Raw genomic sequence first — 19,492 nt, forward strand, 5'->3', positions numbered from 1 at the left:
TGATTTTTCCAAGATTTATTATTTATTATTACCGTAAACCCTGCCCACTGCCACTCAGTATAGCTCCCAGTTTAACCTCATTATATTTGCACTTTCTCCTGTTTAAGTGTTGAGATTCTTGTTTTAGGCTTTGCCACCGCAACCCAGTAGGATAAGTGGCTTAGAAAACGTGTGTGTGGGTACGTGTGTGTTTTAGCCTTTTTGACCACTGTATTGTTTTATTTATGTTTTTGAAAATTTAAAACCTAACACTTACATTTTATAAAACTGTTTAAATTGAAAGTGAACTCAAGTTTATTACATGTGCTGCTGTTTTGTTTCACTTAACAAGAAAAGTGAATTGAGCATACCCATTAATGTGCCCACTGCTGTAATGAGCGTTCCAGACATTAGGCCAAAGCCTAAGACTTGTTTGAAAATGGTTATGGCTCGAGTTCAGAGCCAATCCTGCCAGCCTTACTCTAGTTCAGAGCCAACACCTGACAACTTCAGCACACATACATAGGCACCAACACCTACACAACAGAAACGTAATCCTTGTACAAAGAGTGGAAATGCAATAAAGGAATTTGAGCTGAGGCAATAATGTAAGGGTGTGATTGTGTGTATGCATGTGTGTATGTGTGTAAATGGTGTTGGCAGACTGTCAGGTAGCAAACGAGCCATATTTCACAGGCATATTTCAGTGCATTCGTCTTCATAAACAGAGCAATTACAGTGCCACTCATTTGCTTGACTGAGAAACAGAACCAATGACCGACATAAAAGAGCAACAAGAGGTTTGGGGCTTCTGCAATTAGCTCCATTAAAAAGCCTCTTTGTGTGTGCATGTGAGTCTGTTTGTGCCTATGTGTCTATGCACACGCTCCATCCTTCTGTTCTCCCCTCATCTCATCTTCTCTTTCCCCTCTGTCCTCCTCTCACTTCCACTACCCTCCTCCTCTTTCCTTCCTTACACTCCTCTACCTTCCTGTCTTCACCTCTCCTCCTTCTCTCCCCGCTTTCACTCCTCTCCCCTCTTTTCTGCTTATCTTCCTTCATGGTGGAACAATCCTGACAGCTATTCAATTTCCCAAAGCTAAATCTAATAACCAGCCGTGGCTGGCATAATGGAGCTTGAACCATGCAGGGAGAGACTCATCATCACCAGCAGTTAACACCAGAGAGAGAGAGTGAGTGAGAGAGAGAGAGAGAGAGAGAGAGAGAAAGATGAATATGAATAATGGTCTCAGGCCTGCCACCCTGTGCTGAAAAACAGGAAACACAGGGTTCACTTAATCTCACACAGATTCTCACTTAAACACATGAGCAGAAATTAACAATTTCAATCAATAAACATAATATGTAATTAGAACTCACATGTGGTCAAAATCATACTTTTGCAAGAGAAGGAAAAACAAGTAACTGTGATGTACGTTACTGTAACAAGATTTTACTTCAAGTCATTTTTCACTATTTCTATCAGTCCATTCATCAAAAAATATTCACAAAGTGTGAAGGGCAGCGGGTGAGGTTTTGATAAGATGGTGACAATATATGATAACACATCTGTGAAAAGTACAGGGCCACACATAGATAAACAGAACTGAAACGTTTAGATTCTCTCCCCCACAGATTTTTCTCCCAAAACTAATACTGTACCTGGTTCCCATTAGGGCTGCACGATAAATCATATTTTTTGATTCCAGAAGTTAAGATTAATGTTAAGCGCTCCGATGATAGAACAGATCAAATTACCTCATACACATAGCACCACAGAGAAATTATATCATTGCTGGCACAAACTCTTAGAAACCTAATTATTACTGCTCTGCACTGGGATTGAACCCTGCTGTCCCATGTGGGAGATGAGTAACTTAATCATTTGGCTATACAGCCAAAATACAGACAAAACACAAGTGCACAGCTCAAAAACTACTCCATCCTGAACTACAAGACTGTTCTCACACCTAGTACTAGTTTTAAGTGTGCGATTCAGTAATGGCTACTGTCCCAACAAACACATTTAATGACTAAAATAGAAAAAAATAAATAATCAAACAAACACAAATATTTATTTGATCGTGTGTGTCTAAATAAAAAATAAATATATATTTAATTGTTTTTGTAGCCTTTATAGAAAAAGCTGTTGAGGTAATGCTGACCTCTCAGTACACAGAAAATGTGCTTGCAGTTAGCATTTCCTTTCATTTTTATTTTGCACAATAGTAAATGGTGCTTTTATAATTTTATATTTTGCTATTTGCCTAAAGAAAAGGTTAGTTAGATTTCTGTTTACACATCTAAAAAGTATGTACTTGCATCACATCCAGTCAGAGGAACACTGTTTTAATAATAATTTATCACTTTAAAAAACTAAGAATACAGTTTTGAATTCAACATTTCGCATACTGTATTGCACTAATTCAGGTAAACAGGCCTTACTGTCTTGTCTTTTTAACGCAGTTGGTGAATGTACTGACAATATCCACAACATGCTTTGAATTCACTGTTTTTATGATATCACAAAAATCAGTGCACTTACATACATTCACCTATTCAGCCTACAGCATTTAGGCCCGCCCATTCACTTTGAAGTTATAAGGAGTGTTTCTGCCCGTACTGCTTTCAGACCTGCTTTCTGATTTATGCTTACTACAGGGCCAATCACAACACAGCTCATTTACATATATCGGTCTTAAAAGCAACAAATCAGTAGCAAAAATGATAGCTGTTTAATTCTAAGGGACAAAGAGAGGTAGGACATTGGTAATGAGCGTTTTCAGTACACCCACACATGTCATAAATGGGCCCCAGGGAAAATTATAGAATACAAAAAAATGTAATATAATGTAACCCCTTTCATAATTGAGCTCAGGAAGGATGTTTGAATTCTAAATTCTGCTGACAATTCTGAATGAAAATTATATACAATTATGACTGGAATGGTTTTGGGCTTTAATGACCTGTCCTTTTTAAAATCAGTAAGAAATTGCAGAAATGCTCTATAATTAGAAGAGAAACATAGAACATAGAAAACACGCTAAACTTACATACTGCTGTGTTTTAGTGAGTGCTGCTGTGCAAAGGCTTCTTTTGAAACAGCAGCAAAAACTGCCCTTCCTGTAGAAGCAAACCCCGCTGGAGGCTTTAAACAAAAAGCTCCTTTTCCATCCCTGCTCTCTCCTTCTCCCTGACTCTGTCTCCACACCTGGGGAGAGGCGTGATGGTGCTCTAAATCGCATGTCATGTCTAAGCACATCAGCTCTGTGTCAGATTTGTTCTGTCTGGCAGAGCTGCACAAGGTAAAGCAGTGTGCAACTTAACAGGTAAACACCCTCTCATTTCACACACATGATCTCCCCTACACACCCATTTTGACACTGCAGCATACTGCATAAGGGTACGACCATGGCAAAAAGTATGTTGTAAAACATTAACAATTGCGAGCAACCCGATTTTGCCACATTAAAGAACTTACTGCCCAAAAACCAATTGTGGACCAACTGCTGAGACAAGCCATACTTTAATTTCCTATGTAGTTTGCGTCAAATGAAGATAATACTCGATCTGTGCATAACATTGCAAACAGTTACACACAATGCAGGGATAACAGTCTTAATAATGCAGTTCTCTCTGGTCAAAAGCATTCTAAGCTAAGCCCATCTGCAGTTTGGATATTTTCCACCATTTGCCTACAGAGGGATTCAGACTGGCACTCAGAGATACACAAATGGCAGCGAATGAGAATTCCTCCTGGAAGGCGGGCGAGAGAAGTGGAGGTAATGGTCCGTGACCAGAGCACGATGGAATCGATTTGCCAGCGAGTTGCCACAGTGAAGAGAGCTTGGCGAATCCACCTGGTTAAACTGTCACTGACAAAAGAATGACAACAGGCGAGAGGAGAAAGGAGAAGGATGTAATCATTTTTTGGAGGAGCTCTATATTCTTACTCTGATTATCTCTTTCTTTAGCCTAATCGCATACAGCTCACTTAAAATGGATTAACAATCACAGTTAGAATCCTGCTTTTTGTGTCAAAAAAGCAGCTCTGAGAGTGATCAACCAAACGACACATCTCCTGAGCTAAAAATGAGCATCTGACAACTGTAACTGTAGTGAAGTAGGTTAGCGAGCCTGCAGTAGTGCTAACCCTATCTTTCTCTCTGCCCTGTGGCAGTGCCCTGCTGGTAACATCCAGTCTAGAAAAGCTGCTTTGGTTTTCTCATTTGATTGATGTTATTCACTCACACAAAAACAAACCCAGGCTTCAAAAACATATCTCTACAACACTCTTTATTGGAGACCAATACAAGAATCTAATATATGCATCATCAACATGCAAACTAAACTTTGCTAATTCATTAAGAAGGTAAAATTTTGCTAAATGATTTGAAGTCAAGTAATAAAGATTAATTAAGTAATCATGACAACCCTAATATGATGTTGCTTGTATCAGAAGATTACCACTGCATCCACAAACACATACACGCACACACACACACACACAGATAGAAAAAAAGAGACTTCATAACAGCCTAATTGTAGTTCTGGACAATTTTCAACTATACCAATATACTGGTTCATATCACACAAAAATATTGAATTTTAGGGATATTAATAGATTACTACATTTTATGTTTCATAACATTCTATTTAAAAAGGCTTTGTTGTTGCCAAAGCAGCTGGCCCAATTTACACATGACATTTTTATTATAACAATACTAATAATGAAATCTTTATTTATAGAGAACTTTCATATCTGTGGTAGCTCACCGTGCTTTACAGACAGGTGAGGAAGCGCAACAGTAATAGAAGTAACTATGTGAACTATAAATTAAAAAGATAAAGACCAAGGAGACACAGAATTTTAATTAAATGCTAAGTTAAAAAGAGAAAATGTTTCTTAAAAGTGTGCACAGAGCTTGACTGTCTAGTAAAAGGTGGAATTGAGTTCCACAGTTTAGAAGCACAATAACCAAATGAGGCCTCTCCACATTTCCTGTATTTTAAATAAAGTATCTGCAGATCTAATATCACATGTTGGAATATAAACTGACCAACATTCGTAAGCAGGTCCTTTAAGGTCAGCCAGTGCAGTTCTTTCAAAACGGGAGTGATATGATCACTCTTTTTCATTTTGTTAGGATCTGTGCTGCTGCATTTTGTACAAGTTGTAGAGGATGGATTGTTTTCTCAGGAACCCAGTAAAAAAGAGCATTACAGTCATTAACTCTGCTTGTAACAAATGTATAAACAAGTTTCACTGCGTTGCTGAGATACAAAAGGCTGAACTTTAGCAACATTTTTCAAATGATAAAACGCTACTTTTGTGACTGTGTTTACATGCAGGATAAAACAAAAGAATCAGATATTACATTCAGGTTTCATACTTCAGGTTTGGTATAGTGAACCTAGCTTCTCATAAAGCATTTTTCTCTGAGGTTTAGTACCAGGGATCAGTATTTCATTTATTCTTGATTTAGTTGTAGGTAATTTTGTGATATCCACTAAGAAATATCTGACACACAGCTGGTAAGCCTGTCAACAGAATCTTGATTATCAGAAGGAATAAAAATGTATAAAAGTGTGTCATCAGCTTAGCTATGAAATTGATATCATGTCTCCTAATGACATCACTGAGAGGTAACATGTACAAAGACAAAAAGTAAAAGTTTTTTTTTTTTTGATGAATGTTTTCCCAGTGAAACCAAGAACTATCTATTCATTTAATATGATTTAAACCATTCTAAAACGGTGACTGAGAGGCCTACCTAGTATTCAAGATGGTGGATTAGAATCTAGTATCAAAAACTGCCCTAAGAGCCAAAAAGACCAAAACAGAAGGATTTTGTGCATCATCGCTAAGCATAAGGTCACTGATAACACGAACATTGCTTTCTCAAAACTGATTGAAATTTCGGAAATAACCTGTTTGATATTAGGCATGCATTGAATTTTAGGGCCCAGACGCACCAACTCAACAGCGGAGACCTAGCACCAAATTACGATTGTCTTACCTCAGCTCACCACGCCTCTATCTCCGGTGACACAGCAAAAACTACAGCTGATGGCTGACATGCACATACTTAATGTGCCTGTGTAAAAAGGGAACATCTCTCTACAGCAGGAGCTGCAGTACACTGTAAAACTGCAACATACAAAGTAAAGAATATGTTGTGTGAATGTCTTACAAGCTTTTAATGGCTGTCTTTAGGCTACATACTTAAGAAAGATTGATCTTCAAGGGTTCTTTAGTAAAAAAATGGTTCTACATAGAACCATAAACACTCAAAGAACTCTTTGCATGATTAAATGGTTCTTTGCAAGGTAAAATCGTTCTTCAGATTGTTGGAGAATGTGTTGTATATTGTTCTATATAGAACCTATTTGAAAATGGTTCTACATAGCACCAATAGGGGTTCTTTTTATGTTACAATGGTCTTGTTTGAGTGAATTTAATGCTCCACAGCATGTGAAACATTGAATACAAAGCATCTGATTCATAGTTTTTGATAGTATTTTTAAATGTAGCACTACTTTGTTTGTTCCAACTTATCAAATGTCAAAAAAAAATACTGTGACCTATTGTATATCATTAAAACTTCCAGAAGCATTGTGATATTGCATTTTAACCATATCACCCAGTTCTACCTGATACCATGATAACATGACTACCTAATCGCAGTGATAACTTACATATGACATATGAACTAAGGAAAAAGACAAAATGATAACTACTTCAGTGATGAATTCTGAGAAGACAAGTTTTCTTCTTCAGTTTTGCCAAGCACTTCCATCACTTCCTACACCATGGAGTGTCTAAGAGCTGAAGTTTCATCTCATGTTACCCACCTCTCTCTCTCTCTCTCTCTCTCTCTCTCTCTCTACCTCCAAGAGCTCTGGGCAGGATAACATTCACAGCAGGATGCTGGACTGCTGCAATCTCACCATGGGAGTGCAAGAAATTCTCCAGCATACAAACCACAATCAAAATGGCTCTTTAAAGTGGCGTGCATATGTGTGTGTGTAGGCTTGCAAGTGTCTACTGTATCTTACATCCACGTACATTTTTAAATCAGTCTCATGTCTCAGATCACAGTCCAGGTGAAAGCATGCTTATAGCAAAATTCTATTCCTTTCAAAAAGTCCCTACAGACAGAGGGAATAGGATGCAGTTACATTACACAAAGCACAAAGCCATCAGAAGCCTTTCAGGAGTTGAGTTCAATGATACATGAAATTAAAGTTCTATGCGAAGAAGCACAACAGAGCCGAATAGCGAGCTACACTTCAGACTCTCTTGCTCTTATAGATGTGATTAATGTCAAAACAGCCTGGGCTCTCGCTGCTCAGAGGGCACTTGACCAGAGACACACACCTAGATTCTCTCTCAGACACACATATTTGGTGTGTCAAATGTCCCGAAAATGGCTCTGAATTTTCATTTTGCAAAAAACACACACATACCTAGCGCTTGCAATGTTTAATGCTAAACAGCTTTTTACTGATGGCGATCTGGTAATGTTGCCTTTATTTGCAATGCAAGCAAATATGCCCTTTCTTCCACACTATGAATAACATGGTCTACTTGAAAGTTGTGCCAACACACCATTTTCATCTATCTTGCTAACATTAACATTACAACGATGTGAGCCATGCAGTTGTCTTTGTTAGGGTTGGGCTGGGTATTGAAATTCAACACTTTTCCTGTACAGACCAAATTACTTTAATAAAACCAAATATTGTCATTTAATACCACACCTCTGTATCTATATAGTCAGTCTAAACTGCCTATCTGTGAACTAATAAGTATGCTTGTTCCACAATTGTGACTGCTGATTGGCTTTCCAAATAACAGAGGCCTGACATTTTGGAGGGCAGGGGCTCAAGGAAAAAAATGGCAACATGAACATGTATTAAGCTTATTTTAATGTACTGCATATTGCAACAAATCTTATTAAGAGTGTAATCATGTTTCAGAAGGAAACAAAGTGTTAAGAGTACACGTTGCTGAATGTTGACAGCAAAAACGTAAACACTACCACAGGGTAGGGCTGGGCAATATAACAAAATATCTTGTTGTTGTGATAGATTATGTCATTATCGTGGAGATCATCAGTATCAACACTGACTAACGGGCCTGTTTCAATATAAAGAGCATAAAATTAGTCCCGGTTTAATGGGATTTAGAGCAACACAGTAAGCCAAATATTGATTAAAAATCATTGTGTTCATAGTTTTTAAGTATTAGTAGTGTTTTTGAGCAGTATTTTTTAAATGGTTCTTTTTTCTCAGCTCCAACTGATCAGATACCCGACGACATAAATATCATAAAAATGTCTTAGTATTGCAATAGTATATTTTTGCCATATTGCCCAGCTCTAGTGGCACTGCATTCTATTTTGACTGTTCCATAAAAAATAAATATTGTGTATCATGAAAATGTGTTGAAGTAGCTCTCTTGACCCAGCTTGCTAACTTGTCTTCGTTTAGAATTGCCCCATAAGTTTTATTATTAGTACAATTTAATTCTCTTATATTGCTTGTCAATTACTTGGGAGAGAAAACATCAGCCTAGCTGGTATATGTGTATAAAAAACAGTTAGGAAAAAACAAGACAATCATACTAAGTGTATGATCATGTGAGAAAGGCTTGCTGCCAAAATGTAAGAAAATGTGCACAAAAACTGCTATTATCATATATTTGTCTGACATTTTTATATTTGAGTGAATTTATTTTTGTTCTTGTTTTTCTTGTTTTTGCATTTGAATTGCGTTTGAATAGCAGGATTCATTCAAGAAGCTCCACATGCCATCAAGCTTCAGTATCTCTGAGGCACGAATATTTGCATAACAGGCTGAAAATGGAAGTATATTGATTAGGCTGTCTCCTGTTTCTCCTGTGATTCATACACACACACACACTCACATGCTGTACATACTCTGCCCCCTTCCCTGAGGCCCATCTGACCTGAGCTGATTTAACCTTGAAATGTGAGAGATTTCGATACAGTGAGGTTCATGTTTCAGCTGGAGCAGGACAGGACAGCAGTGCGCTAGTGCATAGGAAATAAGATTGGGTGTGTTCTGGCAAGAGAATTTATAAATGCAGGACCTACACAAGATGTAAAGACTGAGAAGAATAGAAGGCAAGATAGAATGTAGTGGCAGGGCACATGAGGCACCCTGACAAGCACCATTGCCACTGATGTGGTAAGGTAAGGGCATGCCTGAATTACCATTTTTTGGCTTACAACTAGGTAAGGGGAAATGAGTATTCAGATGCTTTTGTTTTGGTTTCCTACAGGGTTGGCTCAAATAATTTGAACACTTAAGTATTTGTGGATTACGTTAGCATATGGTTCTCAATTTAATATTCAGAAGCTTCATCTTTTTCCAGGAGGCCATTTAAGCTAAAAGGGTGCAGATCCCCTTTGAATCAGGCAAGAAGAAAAACGCTTAATACGCCTGCACTAAGAGGATGGTATACCATGGAGGGACGACAAGTCTGATGAACAACTTTTGACAAACAAGTATAGTGTTACTTATCCGAGTATTACCAGACTCAGGTGGAGGCGATGCAAAACTGGGGAGATCAAACCAGTTTGTTGTGGTGAGTTCAGGCAGTCCCGAAGGGACTTGCTGTCATTGTGGTCACTCAGGCAGATGGGTCTATAACTTTAGCCACTCTACTCAGTAAGTATTTAGGTCGTGGACCAAGAGCCGCATGACTGAGCTACGCACTTTTAAATGCAAAGCTCTTCCTGGACTCTGAATTCTAGGCACATAAAACTGCAAGTCCCATACGGGTGTGAGCAGAAATAAGCAATATTACAGTGGAGGTTAAAATACAGAGGAAGTATAACATGCATCACAGCATGCTTGAAATCACCCAGCACAGTATTGATCGACACTGGTCACAACAAATAAAGAGAATAGGCCACCCGTTTTTGAGGGCTGGTTATTTGAGTGTAAATGCGTCAGAATCAACATTGTCCTTGATTTAAATTGCATTGAGAAAATAATTGAAATTACAATAGGTAAGGGAAAGGATGCGGCAACCGTGGGGACAGCAGAACAGAAGAAGGAAAGTAGATGATGATGAGAGAATCAAAGAGGGACAAGACACAAAATGTTGATAAACTAGGTGGGGAAATGGCATGAAAGAAAGCTTTTTAAAGACAAGCTAAAAAGAGCAATGTATGAAAGATTTATGGCACAAGAGCAACAGGACAGGACAAGAACAATGAGCATCATCTGAGCCAGGAAGGACGAGGCAGTGCTGGAAGTTAAAACAAAGAGCACAATGATATACAAAATCAATATAAACATTCTGTTTAAGAGAGCAATTGTAATGTAGAAAGCACTTCTAAACCCATTACAGAATCATCTGTGCTAAACTAAGTGCACAATTCCAAAACAAACATAGCAGACAAGCAGCGTTTCATAGCTCCAACACAAACACTGTACTCAAGCTCAAGTAACAACCCAGAAACAAAAACACAATATACAACACTGATATGTGACAGATTTTCAGATGAACAGAAAAAGGCTGTTCCTCTTCAAGCTTTCATCACAAACCACTAGAGCTGACCTAAGACCAGTTCAGTAGCTCTTCTCATAATAATTATTACTAGTATTTTATGAAGGCAAGCAGGTCCTGGCTCAACACTTACAGTAACAACTCTCTATGGGCCTTGACCCACCAATACTACATTAAGCTTTGCCATAGTTTAGTTACCATATTAGTTTGTGTTTCCTATGACAACAGGAATAACAGAGACATGCAATATCTGATATTTTTCATGTACATATCTGCAGATGCTGATACATATGCATTTATACAATGTAGAAATTGTGACTCTCTCTCTCTCTTTAGGGCAGTTAAACTTTTGTTAATAACTGCATTTTCTATCGGGTTGCAAATGAAGTAGGTACAGTAGCCTAAAACATTGCTTTGTGTTAGTATAATAACTACCTCTTCAAATATTAATTCAAAATATCAGGCAAATTTAAATTTAAAATAAAGACAGTTGAACATCCTCTTGAGCAAATTGAGTGTCCTATTTCTATTTATTTGATAAGTTTAACATATTAGAAAAAAAAACATAATGTATATAAGGTGTCATAGCTGTTGTACAGGTCAATTTTAATGTTTTTTTTTTTCCCCAAAATGTTAAATTCAGCAAATACACAGTTATTTTGCATGACAACACAAGCTAATTTAACTAGGGGCACCCAAACTTTTGCACATGACTTTTGTACATCCCTCAAATGAAGCAAAAGATAAAGACACTACTACATTTAGGTAGGTCAAGTAGGTTTCCAATTTTCTAAGATATTTGTGGGACACTGTGTTGTTTAAAGATTGGCCCATCTTTATAAATAAATAAATAAAATTGCTCACTCTGTGGTAATATTTTCTAAAGCTATTTCTCAGTTTCTGATTTACATTTTTCTGTGACTATCAAATCTGTTCATCTTGTATTTTCAACTGTTTGTTGTGTACATCATAGCTGATTCCTGCCTGTTATATGTTATATTGCAGTCTGTTTGGTCAAATATTAGTTTTGTAGTACTTGAGTTTTCTGCCTGCAAAATGGTTTCTGCCCCCAGTAAAAGTAATTCCAATCCATGCATCTTGCAACTTGACTCACTTAACCTTCAGGCTGTTATGTACTCAGAAAAAATAAAAGTCAATTCAAATCTAAATTTCACACTTACATGGTTTATAATAAATTATAATTGAATGAATCTATAGTAGTTTCGTAATATTCACAAGTCAACACCTTAAGGATTTCTTTAATATTTGGTACCACCACCGTGCTAACGTCAGTATCAGTACTCTGAAACCAGAGCACCAGCACCTTCACCTTTCTCCAAGCCTCAAAATAACAAGGATACCTTTGACAAATCACAGTGAAGTGGGCAGGCACCAACACAAACTCTGAACAAAATAAAATCAGAACAGAATATGATCCTCTAAATTACAGAGTACTATCGGCAACCAGACTGACCAGACTAACTTTACATCCACAGTAGCATTTCATCATCCGCCTTCCACATTCAGACAGAAAATCCCACATAGTTCAAAATCCCACCATTCTGTACAACCTCATCTGAGTCTCAACTGTGCAAGCTTTTCTGTCTCAGCGTGGAAGGCTGATGATGAAATACTTCTTGGGGTTTGAAATTAGGCTGGTTTCTGGTAGTCCTCTGTAATCTGAGTCCCCTCCTGACAGTCAAATCACACATCATGCCAAACACCAATCTGCTTCTCTCAAGCTCTTCCAGCATGTTCTGAAAGAATGCACCAAGAACGCTGTCAGGCACTTTCATGGACACCCAATCTTAACGTAAGTAAACCTTTTTAGCAATTATAAGAAATGTAACACACAAACACACATCAGAGAAACAGCATTCTGGTTCAAACCAGATTGTCTAGCTGAGTTAAAGGGAGAGGCAGGGCAGTCCATTTGCTGGCAATGTGAAAAGCAATGCCTGGGAGATTCAACTAATGGCTAATTCAAAGACACTCACGTATGCTAATCTCCACTTCACCATCAGACAGCTCTCTGACTGCTAGCAATTTAGCACAGCAGTGATATTCAAACACTGCGTAACACTCTAGAGCTATATTCACTCCCAACCGTGCACTGCGCTTAGTTTACACTATTTTTATTTTTTATGTCCATGGGCTCAACAATCACCAGTGTTCTGTAATTAACTTCAGTGTAAATATGTCAGCACACACACTACATGAGGAAACACTTTTGGGTGTTAATTTCTATCTCGCTGTGTGGCAAAATTACACTGCTCTGTTGTTTTAATATCTGCTTTTGCACTCGTAATTGCATTAGCAATAGAAGCTGGAATTTCTACATTGCTAATGAATATGCATGAGAAATACTAAGGTAGTGATTAAATTTAACCTTGTACGTTTTAAAAATTGATTATTCCCAGCTCTGTTTTCAAAATCAGCATACTTCAAAGTTAATCTCAATGAAGGCTAAGACATTTAATTTCAGAAACAAATGTCAATTACTTGCATATTAATGTGTAGAAGAACTCATAAATGGAAGGAAATGGATGTGGAATAATAAATGACATTTCTCTATATTTAGTAAATCATAAAACCACATTTACGTCTGTAAACAAATTAATTATAGCGCTCTCAATGCAGCCAAAAACTAAAGCATCAGCTAATACACAAGACCTTTTCAATTCACAATATTAAAAAAAAGAAGACACTCCATATTTGATATAATTTGCATATGCAGGAAGCAAATCGAGCAAATCAGAAAACACTAGCTTGTGTAAGAAGCAGACACAGGACACTCAAATCGCCTTTCCCACATAACGTATCTTCACAGTACACCACTACACTGGGGTGGGACAGTGATGGTAGACTAAATCCTCTTTTTGTTTGTGAGGAAAAAGCCTAGCAGAGCACAGAGAGGGAGGACACATCCACAACATGACTGCGTCTGCACCTGGGCACCATGAACAAAGGGATGAGCAGCACAGGAGAGGGAAAAAGAGAGGGCATAAGTGGAAGAGAGGAAAAGGCGTATGGTAGCAATCCCAGGCCTGCTGAGGTAAGGTTTAGTGTTATCAGAGAGAGGGCAGACGGGTGCAGAGAGAGAGAGAGATAATATAAACACAGAGGTAGCCTCTGGGTTTGAATGTGCAATCAAACCATCAGTGTAAAATCAAAGCTAACAAACATAAAAATTAAAACCGTAATGGTCAGTGTAATTGCTGTATCATGTGTATAAATAAAATGTCTAGAAGCATTTGGACTTTTTCATCTGTAGAACTGCCCAAACATTCTGAGTACTTAAGCTCAGTTAATAAGAACATGAAGAAAGATTATCTCACTGCATGACACATTTGAGATGTGTACGTTGTGGTGGCAAATTCCATGACATTCCTGATTTGTTGGGGTCACAGTTATAATCAGAGTAGCACTGGATCCATCTGCTCTCTACCCAGGGAGCAAATTCACACCACCCTTTTTCTCCTGCACTCTTTTTTCCTAACAGTCCTTTTACTGTACACCATAGAGTACAGCTATATATGGTAACTATGCATATATATACACATGGACATACACACACTAAATACATACTATAGTGGGCCGTATGGCCAAAAATCTATATTATGTTATAATTATAATTTCTAGTGGTTTCACGGTATATAATAGTAAACATATATTTTCAAATGCAATAAATTTAGATGCTTGCATAACAGAGGTTAACAGTGGCTTTATTCTGTAATTTCACTTTTAATAACAAAAGAAATCCGAAATATTGTTAATAACAGTAAAACAAAACTGAACAATATGTAGATAAACCTATGTCAATATTGCTTTCTAACACTAGCCCCACATGTCCAGCCAAACCGTGCTAAATGTTGTTTTGGTTCTAAATTTCTACAAGGCAAAAGTTGGTTTCTTAATGTGAAGTTTTTTGTTCAAATTTTCCATTTCACCTTAAACGAAGGCACCTTTTCAGGCGCATGAATGTAACTGCTGCACCATTTAAGAAGCAATTTTTAAAAAAGAAGGCAACTTCAGCTTTGTTGCATTTCTTAAGTCATTTCTTTCATACATGCGTCCCATACACTTGTACTCCGACTATCAGTCACACTGCTGAAATTTTAAAAATATTAGAATTATACAGCTATCGGTACCAGCTGGTCCATGGCTTGGTTTTGTGAACACGGCCCTGAACGCGGCCTCGTCAAATGCAGCTGACCGAGTTAAGAGGCTTCTTAGGTGGTACGTCAGGAAGCAACACAAAAGGTCTCATGTCCATGTTAGGCTAAGGCTAACACCAAAAGATCGGTCAATCCTTTCTGTCCACTGCCTCGAAAATACATTGGACCACTTTAGATGCAAGAGGCTAGAGAGTGGGAGGTGATCGAGGGACTGAAAGTGGGCATTAGAACATTGATTACAATATCTGTGCGTATTTGTGGCACACTGGTGTAACAGTAATCTCGGTTCATTCAGTAGTACTACTACTATATTTAATTTACTATATAGTAGGTAATGAAAAATAAATGGATGAATAAATAGAAATAATAGAAATAATACAAATTGTGCTGTTCAGCACAGAAACATTCAAACAGTCTGAGCATCAGCAGAACAACAGTGAAAATGGCCATGTGGAACCAACAATATAGTTTCAATGAGGAACATGAGACAAAAAAATTGTAATCATTGTTTATGTTGAGTATCAATAGGGGATAAAACACCTAGAACTTCTCCACTACAGATTTAATACCACTTGAAAACACAACGTCCTACTCAATACCCAGAATACATAAAAAGAACAGAAACAAACAGGAAAGTCCTTGTTAGCATGCTGATGCCATCTGTAGGCTCAGTTTTTTGAAATGACAAAAAAATCAAAAACTGTGCCAAAGTGCAAATTATGACTAAAAAACAATGAAATTCAATGACCAACCATTCTGTGCTGTCAAGTACATTGTGTTCCGTGGCCCATATTGTAGCTTAAATATTGTAATAATTTTATTAAATTTGTTTAACCTGTTTCTATTTATTGTTAGCTTTTTTGGTTTTTCGGCCCAGTGTTTTCTGAATTTTGGTTTCTGGCTTTGGCCAAGGATTTTCACTGTGGTGCACCACTACTTCATGCATCTTCCATTCTCTTTGTCCCATCTTCATCACACACAAGCTAGTCTAGTTCTCTCTTCATCCTTTATTAACCATTACAAAAATAATCTGACCCCAAGGAGTTCCTATTCTGTTAGACCTACAATACACACATTTATGTATACATCAGCAGGAAACTGCCCCTCTCTCTCTGCTGTCTGTCTCAACAATGCTAAATGGTAATAACTCCTACAGGCCTAAAGGAGACTGAAGAAAACCTCGTAAAGCTGTAACTACTATCAGGCCACTAGCAACATTCACTGACATCCTTCATAAGTGCCAATCACGTGTCCTTGAACACGATAATGCCCGACTCACTGCCTTCTCCCATTTCACTTAGTCACAGGCCTGCAGAGTGCCACTGGCCAGATTTTCACTGACTGACCTTGTTTCTTCTCACCTGCATCCTATGACAGAGAGGGTTTGGAGGAGTACCAGCATAGCAGTGAAAGAGAGTGATGGAATGGGTAAAGACAGGATGGCTTTTGTGTGTGTGAGGGTCTGTGTCCTAAGAGTAGGTGAGTTAAATACGTGACAAGACAGATAAAGTAAGTGTAAGTACTTGAAAGTGGTATGTATATGTATGCCTGAGAGTGAGACAGAGAGAGTGAGAGAGAGAGTACATACACATACATTATGCAATTTTGGTTGCTTTGATGAGAAAAGATGCACTTCCCAGGAAAAAAGCTCTACTTACTTTTCTCTGCACAATTAACCCAGTGCCCCTCATTTGAATTTCATATGCTTGCTAAATTTTCTGCAAGAGCACAAGGGTTGGGGGCGGTATGTAGGAACAGGCAGCCTCATCCAGCATGGACAGTCTGGGTGATTTTTAAAAGCTTTTGCAAAGTCAAAGAGGGATGTGGGGGTCATGGCTTAGTTTTTTAGTTTAGCTTCCATCTCATGTTCCGTGCTTCTTAAGGATACCCACTTTTTAAAGTAGTGAAGATAAAGTTTATAGTTTAATTTGATTGCCCTGATGCATGCACCAGACAGCTGTGTGTGATCATATAGGTCAGCAGTAGGTTTACCTTCTGTAGGAGCTGGGATCCAGAGTATTTAGCTGCAATAGACTTCATCTCCCCCCCAAATGCTGAAGCCCACAGCTTCACACTAGAGAGAGAGAGGGTGAGAGGGGGGGGTTGATGATTGATTGGGTAGAACTGAAAGTAAACACAAGCTAAAATGTACTGATGCAAGGTCTAGCATTTATATGCGCTTAAGGGAAATATTTTTATGTGGTCTTATCGGGCAGTATTTATATCGCCTGCTGGCTTTATTTAAGTCCTATATTACAGGCTTGCTGCTGGTCACATGACAGCATATGATAGAAGTTACCTGTACAGTAATGTCATTCAGTGCAGGAAAGCACTGCATACTACACACTTGCACTTATCATCATGTACTGTTTCAAACTCACATTCTTTTGCCTATATCCTACATTTGTCTCGTATTTTATTTTTCCTCTGAGGTCCACTTGTGTACTTTTATGTACCAAAAAACAAACATAACAAAGTTGTTATTTTGAGATAATGAGTTACGTATCTTGTTTTCTCAAGATAACAACATTGTTATCTTGAAATAACAAGTTACTTATCTTGTTATCTCAAGATAACAGTCCAGACGACGATATATCAACAGCTCATGGCCTCTCCGGGCTTCCGTAGGTTTTTGTGAAATCACAGAAATGGTGAATTCACAACAGGCTGTTTTTGCCGCTTAACTTTGCTTATATGGACTGTATAAAGTGCACGTGAACAGCACGTTTTGATACTTGAACAATGTTGACACACCACATTAAACTCTTTTATTAAAAGTCTATTATTAAAAAACATGGTTTTCCATATTTTGGTCCTTTAATTCTTTCTTAATAGCCCATCCACTTTTAAGGCAGGTGTAAGATGCTGCCTCTGTGCATGCAGAAAAGTTTTTTAGCCCAAATTTAATCTGTAACAAACTTTGTTTATGCAGGACTCACACGAAGGTTTCCGCTCTAGTGCTAAATTGAGGATCTGGCTAACTTTGTGCGCTCAGCGGAATCGCTCGCTAAAGCCTCGACACGGCTCAGTGTGGTGTCTGTCAGGCACTGTGAGAGTATGGAGAGCAGTCGGGAGTTACTTACACTTGCGGAGGAATGCCTTGGTGTGTCCCAGCCACGTCGACCACCGTCGTGCTCTGTATAATCCACATGAAGAAGAAAACCCCACAACGCAAGCGCGCCGGGATCACCTTCACACCTCTCATCTTCAGAAAAATGCCTTCACGTCCGAGCGCTGTAAATGTCTTCCCCTTCTCCTGCATAAATAAGTTTTTTAAAGCACCCTCTAATCGTGGACACCCCCAGAAAGCCGAGTGGACTGTTTCATATCGTGTTACAAGTGCGGAGCATCCTGGTGGGCTAGCTACTTCAGACGGGAGCTCAGCAGAGTGAGTGCTCAGCCTTTTAGCCTTTCAGCCTTTGCCTCAGCGTTAGGTTCCGGCTATGGCTCAGAGCAGGTTAGAGCTGGATGTTGCTTTTAGTGCTGGTGTTTTTGTCCAGGGGGTTCTGGGGGGTCTGCTCGAACTCCTGCTGAGAGAAAAGTGCGCCAAAACGTCAGAAAGAAACCGTCAGAAAAGAGGGAGAGAGGGAGGGGGAGGAAAACAGAGCACGCCTGACGAGTTTAGACGACTAGCATCCCTTCATTTTTCCTCTCCTCTCCTTGTTTTTTCCTTCTTCTTCTTCTCCGAGGAGGAGGAGGAGGAAGGCGACGGCAGCGCTGTTGGCGTTATTTAGACTCCCGGCCGGCTGGCTGAGCTCAGAAGTGAAGACGCCGAGACTAGCCGGAGCCTCCGCAGCCTCCACTGACGCGCTGAAGCTCCGTCTCCACTCCTCTGTATCACACCTTCACTGAGGTAAAAAAAAAGAAGCGCCGTTAATCTCCTGACGACCCCCAGGGCAGTGGGGGGAACAGAGGAAAAGACTGGACGAACAGACGGAGCGGGAGGAGGAACGAGAGATTTGCCGAAAAAAGTGTCAGCCCCGCTTTCTCCGGCTTTCCCCCAAACTCGCTTCGCGCCTTTTAAACGCGAGAGCGCACGCGCGCGTGCACGCGGCGACCCACGCCGAGCTCGCAGCAAAAAGAGCGCGAAAGACCAACAACCGTCTCTTCACTGCTTCATCACTGAAACCAAACAGCACTTCATGCAGTGTTTATATTTGGAGTGAGCTAAACACACGCTGTCCTGAGTTCAGGTGAAGTGGGACATCAGGTAAAGCGGGGGGACCATATCTCAACGGCACAGGGTTGCTTTTGTCAGCTAATGGCAACAAATGCTGCTTAGACTGGGCTCTAAATGTGCTGAATATGAATCAATGTTTCTGATTGATGTGACATCATAGTGGGCGTGGTTATACTTTAAAAACAGATTATGGTAAGCGTGATAGCTGTTATTCAAAAAATAAAATCCTTTTTTTCTTTAAAATATTGTCAGCGTGTGGCTAACATTTGGTCAGCTTTCGATAAGGACTACTCATAGTGCGTTTTAAACGTAGACAAGTCAGGTGAATTTCACGTATAGTCACACTAATGTGGACAAGAAAACGGTCAAAATGTGAATAATATGTGATCACATGGTGACATGGTACACCAGGAAATCACACATGTGAAAAGTGTAAATGAAAGAATCATGAAAATCATGAGAAAATCACTGACAAATAAAATTGTACATCTCAAGTCCATGTATAGTCACAAGATAATGTTATGTGATTTGTCTGTAAGGGGAAGCACTTTATCTGTCCCACTCAAGCCATTCATAGGAGATGAGGGGGGTCAGACCCTCTTTGAGCAG

The 19,492-nt window shown here is 38.9% G+C and overlaps 1 protein-coding gene across 1 annotated transcript in view; it reads right to left on the reverse strand.

The window, feature by feature from the left end:
- Window positions 1-18,664, reverse strand: part of cacna2d3a (calcium channel, voltage-dependent, alpha 2/delta subunit 3a) — a 289,290-nt gene extending 270,626 nt beyond the window's left edge. The window contains exons 1-2 of the mRNA XM_036578675.1: window positions 17,787-18,664; window positions 16,696-16,777 (exon numbers count right to left, since the gene is read on the reverse strand). Coding sequence (XP_036434568.1) covers window positions 16,696-16,777; window positions 17,787-17,965 — 261 coding nt within the window. The 5' untranslated portion in view covers window positions 17,966-18,664. The remainder of the gene's footprint in view (window positions 1-16,695; window positions 16,778-17,786) is intronic.
- Between the last annotated feature and the right edge of the window lie 828 nt (window positions 18,665-19,492).

Source organism: Colossoma macropomum, unplaced genomic scaffold, assembly GCF_904425465.1.
Source record: "Colossoma macropomum unplaced genomic scaffold, Colossoma_macropomum, whole genome shotgun sequence".
Lineage (NCBI taxonomy): Eukaryota > Metazoa > Chordata > Actinopteri > Characiformes > Serrasalmidae > Colossoma > Colossoma macropomum.